General features: G+C 50.5%; 4 protein-coding genes across 4 annotated transcripts; 1 reads left to right on the top strand and 3 right to left on the bottom strand.

Moving 5' to 3' along the window:
• Positions 1 to 2,872: 2,872 nt before the first annotated feature.
• Positions 2,873 to 3,364, bottom strand: BDW47DRAFT_97910 (uncharacterized protein). Its single transcript, XM_024820519.1, has one exon. The coding sequence runs from the start codon at positions 3,170 to 3,172 to the stop codon at positions 2,987 to 2,989; it is 186 nt and encodes a 61-aa protein (XP_024676133.1). The 5' UTR covers positions 3,173 to 3,364; the 3' UTR covers positions 2,873 to 2,986.
• A 3,276-nt stretch (positions 3,365 to 6,640) lies between these two features.
• Positions 6,641 to 7,744, bottom strand: BDW47DRAFT_114858 (translation initiation factor eIF2B subunit alpha; the record flags this gene model as incomplete). The annotated part of the gene is made up of 2 exons (XM_024814727.1): positions 6,641 to 7,655; positions 7,710 to 7,744. The coding sequence occupies 2 exons, from the start codon at positions 7,742 to 7,744 to the stop codon at positions 6,641 to 6,643; spliced, it is 1,050 nt and encodes a 349-aa protein (XP_024676132.1).
• A 2,025-nt stretch (positions 7,745 to 9,769) lies between these two features.
• Positions 9,770 to 10,562, bottom strand: BDW47DRAFT_97906 (uncharacterized protein). Its single transcript, XM_024820518.1, has one exon. It carries the CDS (start codon positions 10,476 to 10,478, stop codon positions 9,813 to 9,815), a length of 666 nt encoding a protein of 221 aa, XP_024676131.1. The 5' UTR covers positions 10,479 to 10,562; the 3' UTR covers positions 9,770 to 9,812.
• A 182-nt stretch (positions 10,563 to 10,744) lies between these two features.
• On the top strand, positions 10,745 to 13,554 carry BDW47DRAFT_97904 (AP-3 complex subunit beta). The gene is made up of 3 exons (XM_024820517.1): positions 10,745 to 10,863; positions 10,934 to 11,094; positions 11,161 to 13,554. Exons 1-3 carry the CDS (start codon positions 10,824 to 10,826, stop codon positions 13,483 to 13,485), a joined length of 2,526 nt encoding a protein of 841 aa, XP_024676130.1. The 5' UTR covers positions 10,745 to 10,823; the 3' UTR covers positions 13,486 to 13,554.
• The last annotated feature ends 194 nt before the right edge of the window (positions 13,555 to 13,748 follow it).

The raw sequence follows: 13,748 nt of genomic DNA, 5'->3' as shown, positions 1-13,748 counted from the left end.
GGGGGAAAGATAGTTCCAACGGCCTGGAAATCGGGGGCTTCCCTCGAAGAGAGGCAGTATGGACCCTGCCAGTGGCCCGGTTTGATCCTGACGGGTTCCAGGAGTGTTGATTATCATGCCAATCGTGATTATCATTGCCTACCGTTTATAATCTGCATAGAGCTACGCCAATCTAGTATACCTAACTATTGGCGCTTAAACAACCGACATGACTCCAAGCAAAAAAATGGTAGAAGTAGAACCTATCTATAACGTGGGCCCGCCCCCTCGTTTGCTATGACAGGTATTGACTGGTGCGTGGATGGTCCAACCTTGCTTATAAGATGTTGTTTCGGATGTTACTATACCTACTGTCTAGTCTAATGTACAATCATGTTTATATAAATTTATAACAGACTCTGGCGCTACCGCGGTAACAACCAAACCCCTTCCTTGCCAGTCAACTCTCAACAACCTGTTTGAGGGGAATATAACACCATCGTAACTGGTTACTAGGCTGGTTTAGAGTTCTAGGTTCCAACTGTAACACAGGTTTCGCCGGCGCCTGTCGGTCGGTCGATCATTTCGTGGTCCACTCGCGAAAAGTGGAATCTTGGCCCCTCTGTTAATATGTGGGTGACTGGGTGTCCAGTAGTACTATTCGCACGCGCAGAAAGTGGGTACTTCTTTTCTTTACTCGGGGAGAGGGGTTGCTTTACAGTATTACTATTAGTATTGAGTATAACAAACTCCCATACACTGGCCTGGTCGGACAGTATTAACCATCTCTCCAGCGACCAGTGCAAGGGGCCTCGGCCAGCGAGCCGGGCCGGAAATAAAGTCCCGTCGACGGTCGCCGTTGGCTACGTACGCATTGGCCTTTGGATCCTTGCAGGTGACAAAGAGGGGAAGTCTGTTGTGTGAAGAAAACATCACCGGGGCGAAGAGGGGAGATGATGATCTTTACGTACGTGATAGGTACAGTCCATACGCCGTGAGTACCTACACGCTGGTCCATGAGCAGTTGGTCCCTCCACCTTCCATATTCGAGTTTGTGTGCAGATCTTGGGTCATTCGCGACATTCTTCTTGCGGCAAGGATTGAGTGTCACTGTCATTGGTGTCTGGAGTATCCTCCACTGTCTGTGTGGAGGAGAGGATAGTCCTAGGTAGGTCGCCTATATGGTAGGTACTCCGTAGTAGGAGTAGGCCGTAGCATGGACCATGTATTCCCTGACGAATTCATATCTCGCCCGACTATACATTAAGTAATCGCCATAGCTCCTATGATATTAGCGCCCGTTACATCCCAGTTGTCTGTCACTTCAATGCATTGTTATTTGTTACAGCCCAACCAGTCGTCTGCTCTGCTCAATATCCCCCCTCGTATTCATCCATAAAGGTCCTAACCAGATAAATGTAAACACGAGCCGGCAACAGCCCGAGTACGGATTATTAGATTGGTTGATCTTCTTGTTCCTGCATCTAATTTATTTAAAGACCCGGCCAGATCTGAATCTAGCCGGGGGTCTCATAATGAAACACTGAGACATTGGCTATCAGCTAGCAGGGGCAAACAACTATGGTGTGACGCCTTACATGGGTGCCAATAAATTACTTCACTCGGGGAGTATATGTCAGTGTGATTTGATAGGTAGTGTTATTTATTCATTCATTATTTATATAAATTATCTTATATTATACTTAATACCCGAAGCTTGAAATAAAGCCGATCAAGGATAACTACTCCTCGTGTTCATTTAGGAGAATTCAATGTTTAAAGGCTAGACCCGCCAATGCATGACACCTTGCCGGCAGATAACTATGGTCAACAGTGATTGTTGATGGGACCCAGATTCTACTAGGTTTATTAACTGCAAGTAAATTAGTGCGCACTATGCCGAATCACCCTCTATTAACGGCGATTGCAATTTCCCGTCACTTATTGTGGGTCCCGTCATTTTATCTTCTTTCCCACGCTTTACCTTGCCGTGTTTTTCTTCTATTTAATTGGGGAAATTATCTAGATATACACTATACAAAGTATCGCACGGGATAATGAGGTAATTAGTTGTATTTCTGCGTCTTGAATATACCTGCAAGAATTACATCATGGATAAATTAATACTATGGAGTAGTTGTATTTATCTACCTTCGCAGATTATGCCATCCTATCTAATTGCGACCTTCGTATATGTACGGAGCACCATGTACAAAGCACGGAGTGCACTGTACAGTGTTCTCGCACAATATACAGCAGAATCCGACGTTGGTACCTACCTGTGGTCGTAACACCTGTGCTGAGTCTGACCTCGGCTGTCACGCGACATACTCACAACAAGGTTTATTTTAAAGATCTTAACGGGCGACTCCATGTTCCACAAATCCAGGATTCAATACGGAGAGTAAAGCCAGGATCGATATGATAATGGACTCGTTGTTGGCTCGTTTACTTCCTAAATGGTGTATCTAGTTCGTATTATTATGACAGAATTTGTCTCGAACGTGCAGGTGCCACTGCATTAGAGTTGTTTATGTATGCGCCTGTCGGCCAGTGAAGGGGTTGTAAGGTACCACGTTGGGTTTGTTGGCAGTTCTAACTAAGGGAAGCTAAGGCATTTCGGTTTGTATAAAGCCACACCACTGATGTGGTGTTTCACTGCTTTAGATGTTGCTGGCTGTCTTGTTTTCATTAGAATGTCTTCTTCTTTCTGCAAGCCATGTTTAGGTGCCTGGTTACCTGGGTACTTCGCCGCCCTTAATTCTGTCCTTGATAGACGGGAGCGGTGCCCCTCTCATATGGTGCTCTATATAGATATCGTGTTGTGATTCTAGCTTGCAGATACTTGAAGTAGTTGCGTGCAATACCACTTGAAACAATCCGAGTCTCCAACCCAACATACAACAAACATAACGAGGCGTAAACCATAAAAACAAACCAACATATCCCCAGACTCTGTACATGAAGAAACGAGACGATACCTAGGTCAGACACCTATCAACCGATGCTACCCCCTGTCTCGCAATATATGGAATCCCCGGGAACATCCACACGTGGCCAGCCATACAGTGGATAATCTTAAATTTCTCCCGCCCAGGGTTCCCGGGGGTGTTCCTCGAAGAGGAAACCGATAAATGAAAATAAACAAATAGATGAAACCAGAAACACGGGTCGCTGCGAATACAAGGATCATGGAATCATATCATCGGGCTCCATGATTGATTGATTGATTAGTCGATTAATCGATTAATCAATATCGTGACGGGAGGAGAAGGGAGAGAAAAAGAGAGGGGCAGTCTATTGGGTGAACCGCTTTCGGAGACGGTTCGGCTCTCGTTCTAGAACTCGATACCGACGGGAGACGTGTCGACCCAGGAGTCTCTTGATGGACCAGGTTTCGCCGCTAGTGGGTTTATTCTTGCTCTCATCGTCTGTTGGTGGTGTTGGTGGTGGTCGTCGTGTTGTTGTTGTCATCCGGCGGAAAGGCGACCCGCATGCTGGGTGCTTTTGGTGGGTTTCGGGGTAGTAGTGCTCGTTGGGCCGAGGGTTGAGGGCGGTCGTTAGAGACTCCGCGCCCATCCTCTTTGTTGCTTTCTTTCTTTCTTTCTTTTCTATTTCTTTCTGTTTATGTTCGGGGAGGATTTCGTATGCGCCTAGGGGGTTGGAGGGGAGGGGAGTTGTTTCAGGACTTGTTCCAGTACGCTAGTGGTGGATCGAACACGATGGATGGGGGATGGAATGGTGGATGAATGGATGAATGGATGGATAGATGGAGGGGTTCTCGGGAACGTCCAGAGATATTTACAACCCGGGAATGGCATTCGACATACGTCCAGGGTCTTGTAAGTTGTAACAAAGAGGCCCAGTTCTTTCAGACAGAAGTATGTTCCAAGGCAACAGCAGCGAGGATCAATACAAGGCGGGGTTAGTACTGAACGAAAGTGAAGTATCAGGTAGAATCATTCAATAGGAGAGAGAGGACTGTGTCAATATTTGGTTCCGAGTCCTCCGCCCTACTCCTCCCGACGTCGTTCCAAATTCCAAGCACTCATCATCATCCATACTATTATCCTTGACGACGCGGCAAAGGTTGGGTCTGTTGAGGGGCGGCGGAGATTGGAAAAAAGACAATCCAATCAGAGTTATGGTAGCCGTTGTGGATGGGTCCTGGTGAGATCCTGTGAAAGTCTGAGAGGACTTGCGAGATCCACTGGTTTTGGTGGAGTCGCGTGATGTTTGGATTGTGAATTCTAGAATAATAATAGAAACTGATTTACCATATGACGGTGTCCTCTCCATAGATTACTATTGTTCTTGTCTGATATATAGAGGGATTTTCTAATTCAATGATGTAATTAGAGTCTATCAAATGCTACAACCCAGTGAGCTTGTGAAAACATCGGTGGCAGTGTTGCGTTTAGCCCTGGGGCCAGATTACGTGGAAGTCGGACAGATGCAATGGAGAAGATGACAATGGTCCAAGCTAGAGGTAGGGTTGGCGTAATGATCATCCTGAATCAGATGGATATCATTCGACGCGCCAGCTGATTCTGGTGGGCTTTTCACCGCATTCTCCGGATCTGATAAGAAACAACATGACTTCACCAGAGTCGGACTCGGACGCAAGCTGTATACCAAACTACTACTAGGTAGCAGGATCGTAGATACACCCAAATAAGCCAGATAATTCCTCCTACTTCTTCGTCCGGCAGCCAAGACAAGGATAGAAGATACACTTTCACCCCCGAGTCAAGGCAAGCGTCAAAACTGGGGAAGAGGTTGCAGATCATTCGGAAAGAACACTAATTCTATAAGCCCTAGTGCACGAAAAACTTCCCTACCGCTCTTTTGCCTCCCACCGATACTCCTGCATCTTTATGGAGCAACATCCAGTTCGAAGGGTGTGTTAGGGCTGTGATTAGTGGATGTATTACTACCTCGCCTGCATGTTTGGGCTAAACGACCAGCGGACTCCGATTGCAGGAGAACTGCCCAGAAGACTAATGGCAACCCCGCCTTTTCATCCCATCCATTTCCGATTGACAGGGATTTAAAGGGTAATAAGAGAAAAGAATTTCTCTCACGAACAAAAGAGGCCGTTTCCCCAGATTTTTCAACTGGATTCGACAGCCTGCCCTGAGGTCAAACTCATGGAAGAGCCTTGTTCTCTCCTCCATCCCACCCCATCTGTCAAGACACATGTCAAGTGGAAAATCAAAAACACAAGCTGAATCATTTACTTGAACCTACCCTCCTCTTCTCCCCTGCGGAACGCTGCATGAACGACTGCCCGCATCAAGCAGACAGACAGACAGACAGACGTTATTTACTACCCAAGTCGCCTTCGAAACCCACCCATCCGTTTCATTTACCGACCTCGGTCGTGTTCGCAATCGACGCTTTGACCCTTGAAACTATGGCTGCGCTGTGGCTCTTCGTCGCCTTTGGCTACCTCCTCCTTTACGCCTTCGCCTCGCTTCACGCGCTCGACTTGCAGAATCTTCATACCCTTATGGGACGCATTGCGAACTGAGCGGGATGGCTGGGACTGGGGCTGGGGGGCTGGGGCTGTTGCCTGGGGTTTGGGGCTTGGGGTTTGGGGACTATGTGTCACGATACATCCCTGTAGGACGATCGATCTACTCCCCCCTAGGTACCCTACCCGGCCGGTTGAACTGAGCGAACGATGTTCAAGACGAAACGGTGGATGGTCGGTTCGAATTTTCTCGTCTGCAATGCTGCTGTACTGGTTGCGCAGGTGTCTCGTTTTGGTTGAGTTGGATCGCGTCGATCGCAATCCGCTACTGATGATTGCGCTTTGCTTGGTGTTACCGTCGTTTTGTCCCTGCTCATTACGTTCGAATTGGAGGTACTCTAGGGCTGTTGGGCTGGGGTAGGAACAGAGAGGGGGGGAGATACCCCTCTTTGTCTGTCTGTTGATCAGCAGAGTGCACTGCACGGGATGCATGCCTTTTCCTCTGTGATGATCTGAAAGAGGGCTCCGAGCGGTTTGAGAGGGAATTCTCGTTATGGGATATGATTACGACTTTACGGCTTTGGGGGAGTTGTTTTACATGTTTGTATTATGCTATGGTGGTGATGAAAATGTGAACTACGGACTTATCATGATGGTGGAATAAGGATACAAGCAGGATGCAATGGTTATTTTGGATATGGCGCGCAAAAGTATCAATTGTGATATTGCTGCTGGATTATGTCTCTTGGTATTGGGTGGTTTCTGGGGTTGCTCGGAATGCTGAGGCTGATGTTGCTTCGAGCTTCATTCCATAGTTTAAGCTGTCCACAGATCAGGCATGAGTTTTGTCTCTACTAAACCAACTTGATCCATTTGGCTTTTTTTTTCTTCATTAATAGAGTCGGCTCCCCCGATGGGCCAGAAAGTGTACACGTGATTTGCAGCCGCCTGTGCATGGGTGATGCGTGATCCTGCTATCTTGGCCGACGGCCCAGAGCTGGACTTCACAATTGTGGGTGCAGTTTAAAAGAGCACCGAAGAAAGAATTGTTGCTCTGATATAAAACATGCTTTTTCTAAGCCGAAAACGCCTTTATTGCGGGATATCTCAGTGAGCTTAAACGCCGTATCCACTATAACTTCAAACATGCCGTCGATTTTGTCTCTCTCTTGCCAAATGAACCAACTAGAACCAGATCTTGATCAACTCCTCACTGACTGCGCTTGGCGTGAGGACGCCACTGTCCGTGATCAGTGCGGATATCAGGTGCGGTGGCGTGTAGTCCACCACCTCGCAATCGTACTCCGAGCTCGGTTTAGCAGGCACATCGGACGATTTAGCGTCCAGCCGTTGCTTCTCCGCCTCTGCGATATCTTCCTGGGTCCTGAACTCAATCACGCGCTGCTCAATGGGCAGATCGTATTGCCCCAGCGGGTACACACGGACGAATTTGTGACTCTCAGCCACGACGTAGAAAGGCTTCCCCATGGCTTTGGCAAGCAAGCCGAGTTGGTAGGTCCCCATCCGCGACACGATGCCTCCGTTCTCGACGACGCCCTCCGCACCCACGATCACCGTATCCGCCTTCCCGATAGAGTATGCAACGGCGGACGGTGGGATCGTAGCCACCGGGACGCCGCTCTCACGCAGCATACGCACAGTTTCCATGCCCTCTGGCTCCGCAGACGGGTTCTCGACGTCTCCTTTCGCTGACGACAGAACGTAGATCACGCGGAAACGGACTGCGGAGAGTCCGCCCTTTTCGGCGGCTGCCTTGTGCAGCAACGACGCAACTACTCGCGACCCGCCATTCGTCAGGATCGTGCTGCCGTCTCGGACGAAGCCTCGTCCGAACGCGGCGATCTTGTCCCGGCTTTCCTTTGCACGTCGCACGAACAGACGGCCGTTTGACAGGAGGTGCGCTCTGATTGCGTTGAAATCTCCGGCGGGTCCCAGCTGGCCGGGCCTTTGGAGTGTCGTGATCAGGTACCGTTGGAAGAGATCGGTTCCGGCGGACAGACCGATGGGGTTCGAGATCGACTTCTTCAGGTGTGCGGTGGATTTTTCAAGCAGATCGAGGGTCTCGGAGATCGTGGAGGACGGTGAATGTGTGAGTAATAAGACCAGAGACTCAATAGCCGCAATTGGCATTGTCAGGTCCGGATCTGTGCGAAGCAAATCATTGTACGTCGCGACAATGCTGGGTGAATGTTAGCTGTGACCAGGCGAGGTGTGAAATGGGGAGGAATCTCACTCAAACGGCTTCTCAGCTTCGGAAGTTCCTGCCATAGTGTATAATGACAGTGTGAGACCTGTTAAACAATGATTTGGAGCTCAGTGCTGGTTGTCGTAGATTTCATGCACCGATCATCTTTCCATGCGGCGGAAGAGTCATCGAAAACAGGCGGGCAACCTTGTTTGCATAGTTTGTCTGCCGTGCCCCTCCCCGGCGCTAATCCGCTTCTGGTTGCCATGTCAAAGCCGTTGCGGTAAACAACCATAACAACAACAGCGGAGTCTGCGGTCAGCTCGTGCTCGCGAAGTGCCTTCCTCTTTTCTTTCTCAGTGAAATCCCAGACTCGCTACTGTATCGACTGTATGACGAAATGTCGTATAACAATCGGATGAGCCAGCAGTTCCGCGGCACCCAGCAGCAGCAGCAGCACCGGGGCCGCAAGAAGGAAGATGAAAACGATGCCATGATGCGCCTGGTTCGTCCTCTTGCCCCGATTGCATGTGAGGACGGTGTCGCTAACCCCACGCGTAGCCTGATAAGGAAATTGCAGGATGTATCAACGATATCGGTATACCGTTCACTTCGGCCGATCTGATCAAACCAAATCCGCAGCAGATCCAGATGGTGATGGAATGGTTCGGAGAGCTCCTGATGAATGTTACGCGTGATACGGTAGAGCCTGCGATGCGAGCGGCTGCAGACGATATTGGCGGCGATTATCCTGACATTGTGCCTACCGATACCCGCAATCTCATGGGTTTCTTTGTGAGCTTGAAGAGGCTGATGATGGAGGTAAGTGAGCTCGGCGCGAGATTGACTATGCAACTGCTAACACATATCGGTCGCACGAATAGTGTGGTGTCAATGATTTTACGTTCACAGACCTGACCAAGCCCACCCACGATCGACTAGTCAAAATATTCTCCTATCTGATCAACTTTGTCCGGTTCCGCGAGTCCCAAACGGCCGTGATCGACGAGCACTTCAACAAGTCTGAAAAGACCAAGTCCCGCATTGAGACGTTGTACGCCGAGAACCAAGAGATGGAGCTCCGTCTGGACGAGATGCGACGCAATATGAGGGCGAATGAAGGCCAGGTGCAGGAGAAGGTCAAGAGAAACAACGAGCTGAAGGCCCGACTGCGCGAGTTGAAGTCCGATCAAGAACGGATAGCGGAGACACTCGAACGGGTCAAGGTCGAGAAGGCCAAGCAGCAAACGACTCTTGAGGAGAAGACGGAGAAAGTCATACGCACCCGACACGAGGTTGAAAAGCTACGGCCGTACGCGATGCAAAGTCCTGCCGCCCTTCAGTCATCTCTGGCAGACCTTTCCGACAATTTGATGCGCGAAAAGGCTCAGATCGACGCGATGGAGAAGAGGGCGCGGGCGCTTCAAACTTCAACGGATACGTTCACCGTGGTGAGGAACGACGTGCAGGCCTGCGTCAAGCTTTTGGAGGATATCTCCGTGGAGTTACAGAAGGAAGATGACGAAGAATCTCGCGCTTCCAGGAACAGGGAAGCGATCTCAGAAAGAGGAAACAATGTCCGCGAGGTCGAGCAGACGGAAAAGCTCCTCCAGCGACAACTCGCACGGTGGAGCGAAAGGATTGAAGCCTTGCGCAAGAATGCCAAGGAGAAGGCAGATGCCACGCAGGCGCGGATGGAGGAGCTTAGGGAAGTCCAAAAACAGCTGCGGGAGGAGCGCGCAGAGAAACAACGCGATATGGAAGTCCGGAGGATCAAGATCGAACAGATCGAGAAAAAGGTAAAACCCGTAAGAGTCGTCTGGTTCGCGAGTTTGGCTGACAATCGTCCAGATGGTCGATCTCAAGGAAAACATCGAGGAGGAGATCCAGAGCTCCCACGACGAATATCTCAAGCTGGAGTCGCACATCAAGCTTTACATCACGGATATGGAGAAATGTCTCTGAGCCGCGGGATTGGCTTATCTCGGTCATCGTTCTGGCGTTACAGGGTCGGCTACAGGATACCCGGTTTGTTGAGGTTCACGTTCATTTCTTAGTACATTTATCTATTTTCGTATACGTCGTTTATACTATTGGAGTCGCTAGTCGCTACGTTTGCTTTGTGGTAATCTACCAATAGCATGAAAGTCTTCAACTATTTGTTCCGGGGCGACTCGTCCCTCCTAACTCAAACCACCGCTGTGCAATTCTTTTGACAGGCACAACTAGGCCACCCCCAGCGGCATCGTCACCTCCCGTACGCACCGCGCTGTTAAGTAACGGAACCTGCACATACCACAGCGCCTCTCCACGCATGGGATCCGCCGGGCTCGCAGCATCTCGACATTCACAGAGCACAAGATCCATCCCATTCCGAGAGATCACCTCCACCGCAGCCGCCATCGTCCTGGATAGTCCTTGGGCCGAAAACTCCGACGTGGGTAGATGTAAAGCTAGGCAGTTCAAGATTGCCACCAGGGGTCGTCGTTTGTTCTGCCCCGCGGTTGTGCCATGTTGGGCATTGTCGTCACTGGTCGGGCGTAGTACGCCGACGTAGGCGCGTAGATGTTCCAGAGTGGGACAGAAGGTCAGTTTGACTCTGGTTGAGTTGGCGAGCAGTCCGATGGTGTCTTTGAGTAGTTCTTGGCCATCGGACGTGTGTTTTGGTTGTGTCTGGATGGTGAGGGCTAGGTTTACAAGAAATGAGTCTCTTGTAGAGCAGATGACCAGGTATACTGGTCCTGTAGTGGTGTCGAGGGTATATTGAAGGAATTCTGTAGCCCAGTCACAGTTATATATCTTGCGGGTTGGCTCCATCGTTGCTGATGCTATGGGTTGAGTCCAGCGAATTAAGGAGCCAGAGCATTGCTAGAAACTGGCGTAGAAATTGCCCATAGCTCCTTTCGAAATATGACAAGTTGATTAAAATCCTCAATTGTCGTGACCATTATTGCAGGATTGAAAGGTAAGAACATGGCTGAAGGTCCAGACTGACTTGTTCCTGAGGCCCACACTAAGGTAAGCACGGGCTAAACTGCCAGTGCCGGCGTCGACCGCGGAACTCTCGACCCTCCCCACATCCGCTCCATTGCACCCTCCGGACCTTTCCCCCTCTCAGCACCACCTGCCAGCTCGCTATATTCAAGGGTTCGGGCGCCTAAAATGGAGACTATCTCCAGAATCTCCTCGATGCTGGAAACAGGTAAGTGGATAGCTTGACAATCCGAGCTCAGCACCGCGAAACTGGCCGACTGACTCGATCATCCAAATAGCTCGGGAGCTCACTCTCGAAGCTGCTCAGTCGGCAGCTATCGGTAAAGGACCTGTCACGGGGGCTCCCTCGTCGCGGAATACGAGCGCTTCCCATATCAAGAAGCTTTTGGATAGTCGCCATGAGCGGGAAGTTCTCGATGGGATGCGAAGGGTGATCTCGGTGAGTCGACAGCCACGAATTGTTCCCGAGGTCTGTGCTGATGTTGGGTTTCTCCCTTATCAACAGTTGATGTATGGCACGGAATCTGCCCTGCCTTTCTTTTCCGCGGTCGTCAAAAATGTCGCGAACACGAGCTTGGAAGTCAAGAAACTGGTCTATATATACCTGGTCCACTACGCCGAAGCGGAGCCCGATCTCGCACTGCTGTCCATCAATGCGATCCAGAAGTCGCTCACGGATTCGAACCCCCAGGTCCGAGCGATGGCGCTGCGTACGATGTCCGGGATTCGAGTCCCGGTCATCAGCCAGATCGTGTCTCTTGCGATCAAGCGCGGTTGCGCTGATATGAGCCCACACGTGCGCAAGACCGCAGCATTGGCTATTCCTAAATGCTATCGCTTGGATCCGAGTACGTTACCGCAGCTGATTGGGTACCTGGCTACGCTTTTGGGTGATAATCAGTACTTTGTCGCTGGTCCCGCGGTGGCTGCGTTCTTGGAGATTTGTCCGGATCGGATCGACCTTATACATAAGTGCTATCGGAGTTTGGTCAGGAAGTTGGTGGATATGGACGAATGGAGCCAGATCTCTACGCTGCGGCTTTTGACGTCCTACGCGCGACAGTGCTTTCCTCAGAGGACTCAGAAGGTTAAGCAGACGGTGTCCAAGAAGGACTTTTATGATGACGATGAAAGCCCTCGTGACGGTGGTGAAGAAGAAGGAGGAGGAGAAGAACTTGAAGTACCGGCTCTGGACCCAGATCTGGAATTTTTCCTTCGAACATGCAAAATCCTTTTGCAGAACCGCAACTCCGCTGTCATTGTCAGCGTTGTTCGTGCTTTTCTCTATCTCGCGCCGCCCGAGTATCTTGATGCAGCAGTCGGTCCTTTGGTGGCTCTTCTGCGGAGCCCACAGGACATACAGCATGTTGCTCTCTGCAACATCGTTGTCGTTGCCCTGCGCTATCCGAACCTATTTACGAAATACGTCTCGCATTTTCTCGTCCATAGCATCGACCCGCCTCATATCTGGCGGCTCAAACTCGAGGTTCTTACCCTCCTGTTCCCGCATTGTGGTATGCATCTGAAAGGTATAATCTTGAGTGAGCTTCGTCATTTTGCGCAAGGAACCGATCCGGAGCTGGTGCGTGAGAGTGTCCGCGCAATAGGACGTTGTGCACAGACCGACCCGGACACCGCCGATTACTGCTTGGATTTACTCCTCGGTCAGATAGCAAGCTTGGACGACAACTTGGTGTCAGAGACTTTGACTGTGATCAGGCACCTTATCCAACAAGATCCGGCTTCTCACGAACAAACGGTCATCGAGTTGGTGAAGCATCTGGGATCGACGAATAACCCCGATGCACGGGCAACCATTGTGTGGCTCGTGGGCGAATTCGCTGGCGTGGATCCGGAGCGGAATATCGCACCTGACGTTCTACGAATTCTAGTCAAAGGCTTTGCGGATGAGTCGGAGGCCGCGAAACAGCAGATCGTGCTCCTCGGCGCTAAAGTGTATCTGCATCATCTCTTGCGCAATCCGCCCCCAGAGCCGAAAGAAGAGCCTGCACCGAGCGAGAAGGTCGAACCGCTCCCGACGAACGAGTGGGCTGACGATCAGGATGAGAACAAGTCCCCAGAGAACCAAGAGAACCAAGTGGAGGAACAGCCGGCCGAACCCGAACCGGATAGAATCACACTTCTGTGGCAGTACCTTCTGCTTCTCACGAGATACGACACCTCCTACGACCTTCGCGACCGTGCTCGAATGTACAAGGCACTCCTCTCCAACCCTTCGTCCACCGACCTTGCCAATCTGCTCCTACTGGCGCCGAAGCCCGTTCCTCACACGCCGAGTCCGTCTGAAACGCGCAAGAATCTACTCATCGGCTCGGCCACGCTCATCATAGGCTCGGACGCTGGAGTCCACGGGCTGCGTGGCTACGAGAATCTTCCTTCTTGGGTTGAATCTGGCCAGGAACCTGATCCGAACCTTCGAGAACAGGAAGCCAAACCCGAGTTAACTGAGAAAATGCCTTCTACCGCGGCGGACAAACTCGACCGGGCGCTCCGAGAACATCAAAGCAGTGTCGCTGCCCTCGACCAACAACGAAGACTTGGACATGAACCTGGACAGGCGATGGCGTCTGCGTCGAGGGGCAAGAAAACCCTTGACGAGTGGCTTGAAGATGAATCGGAGACCGAAGAGGAAACGGACTCGGAGGAAGAAGTGACGGACTCGGAGGAAGAGACGGAATCGGAGGAAGAGGAGACGGACTCTGAGGAAGAAGAGTCCGAGGAAGAGACGGATTCTGAGGGTAATGAAGAAGGCGCACAGCTGCTACAACGGGGTAGTGGATATGCACAGAGCTCGAAGGATGTGCCATAGTGGTCCTGTATGGGTGGTTTTGGGTAGCATAATCAACCTGAATACATGGCCATCATTTGAATCAAAGCAATTGAGGATACTCCATGCTATTCTACAGCTAATTTTTTTTTTTTTTTTTACAAACATACAAGAATCCAAAGTATTATTCAAACGACTATTGATGTAAAGGTCAGGTCCGAGAGAGGACCGAGCTTCTAGACAACGCCGAGCTTAATTGGAGATTCTGCCCAGCATTCTCCATTCCCCGTACCTCCACCGCTAAG

The sequence above is a fragment of the Aspergillus candidus genome (genome assembly GCF_002847045.1).
Source record: "Aspergillus candidus strain CBS 102.13 unplaced genomic scaffold BDW47scaffold_2, whole genome shotgun sequence".
Taxonomy (NCBI): domain Eukaryota; kingdom Fungi; phylum Ascomycota; class Eurotiomycetes; order Eurotiales; family Aspergillaceae; genus Aspergillus; species Aspergillus candidus.
This window is presented reverse-complemented; position numbering and strand designations above follow the sequence as displayed.

Excerpts from the sequence above, each read along its gene's own strand:
- BDW47DRAFT_97910 (XM_024820519.1), bottom strand. The coding sequence starts at position 3,172 with ATGATCCTTGTATTCGCAGCGACCCGTGTTTCTGGTTTCATCTATTTG.
- BDW47DRAFT_97906 (XM_024820518.1), bottom strand. The coding sequence starts at position 10,478 with ATGGAGCCAACCCGCAAGATATATAACTGTGACTGGGCTACAGAATTC.
- BDW47DRAFT_97904 (XM_024820517.1), top strand. The coding sequence starts at position 10,824 with ATGGAGACTATCTCCAGAATCTCCTCGATGCTGGAAACAG. Across the intron at positions 10,864-10,933 it reads CTCCTCGATGCTGGAAACAG|CTCGGGAGCTCACTCTCGAA; the intron begins GTAAGTGGATAG and ends TCATCCAAATAG. Across the intron at positions 11,095-11,160 it reads GGATGCGAAGGGTGATCTCG|TTGATGTATGGCACGGAATC; the intron begins GTGAGTCGACAG and ends CCTTATCAACAG.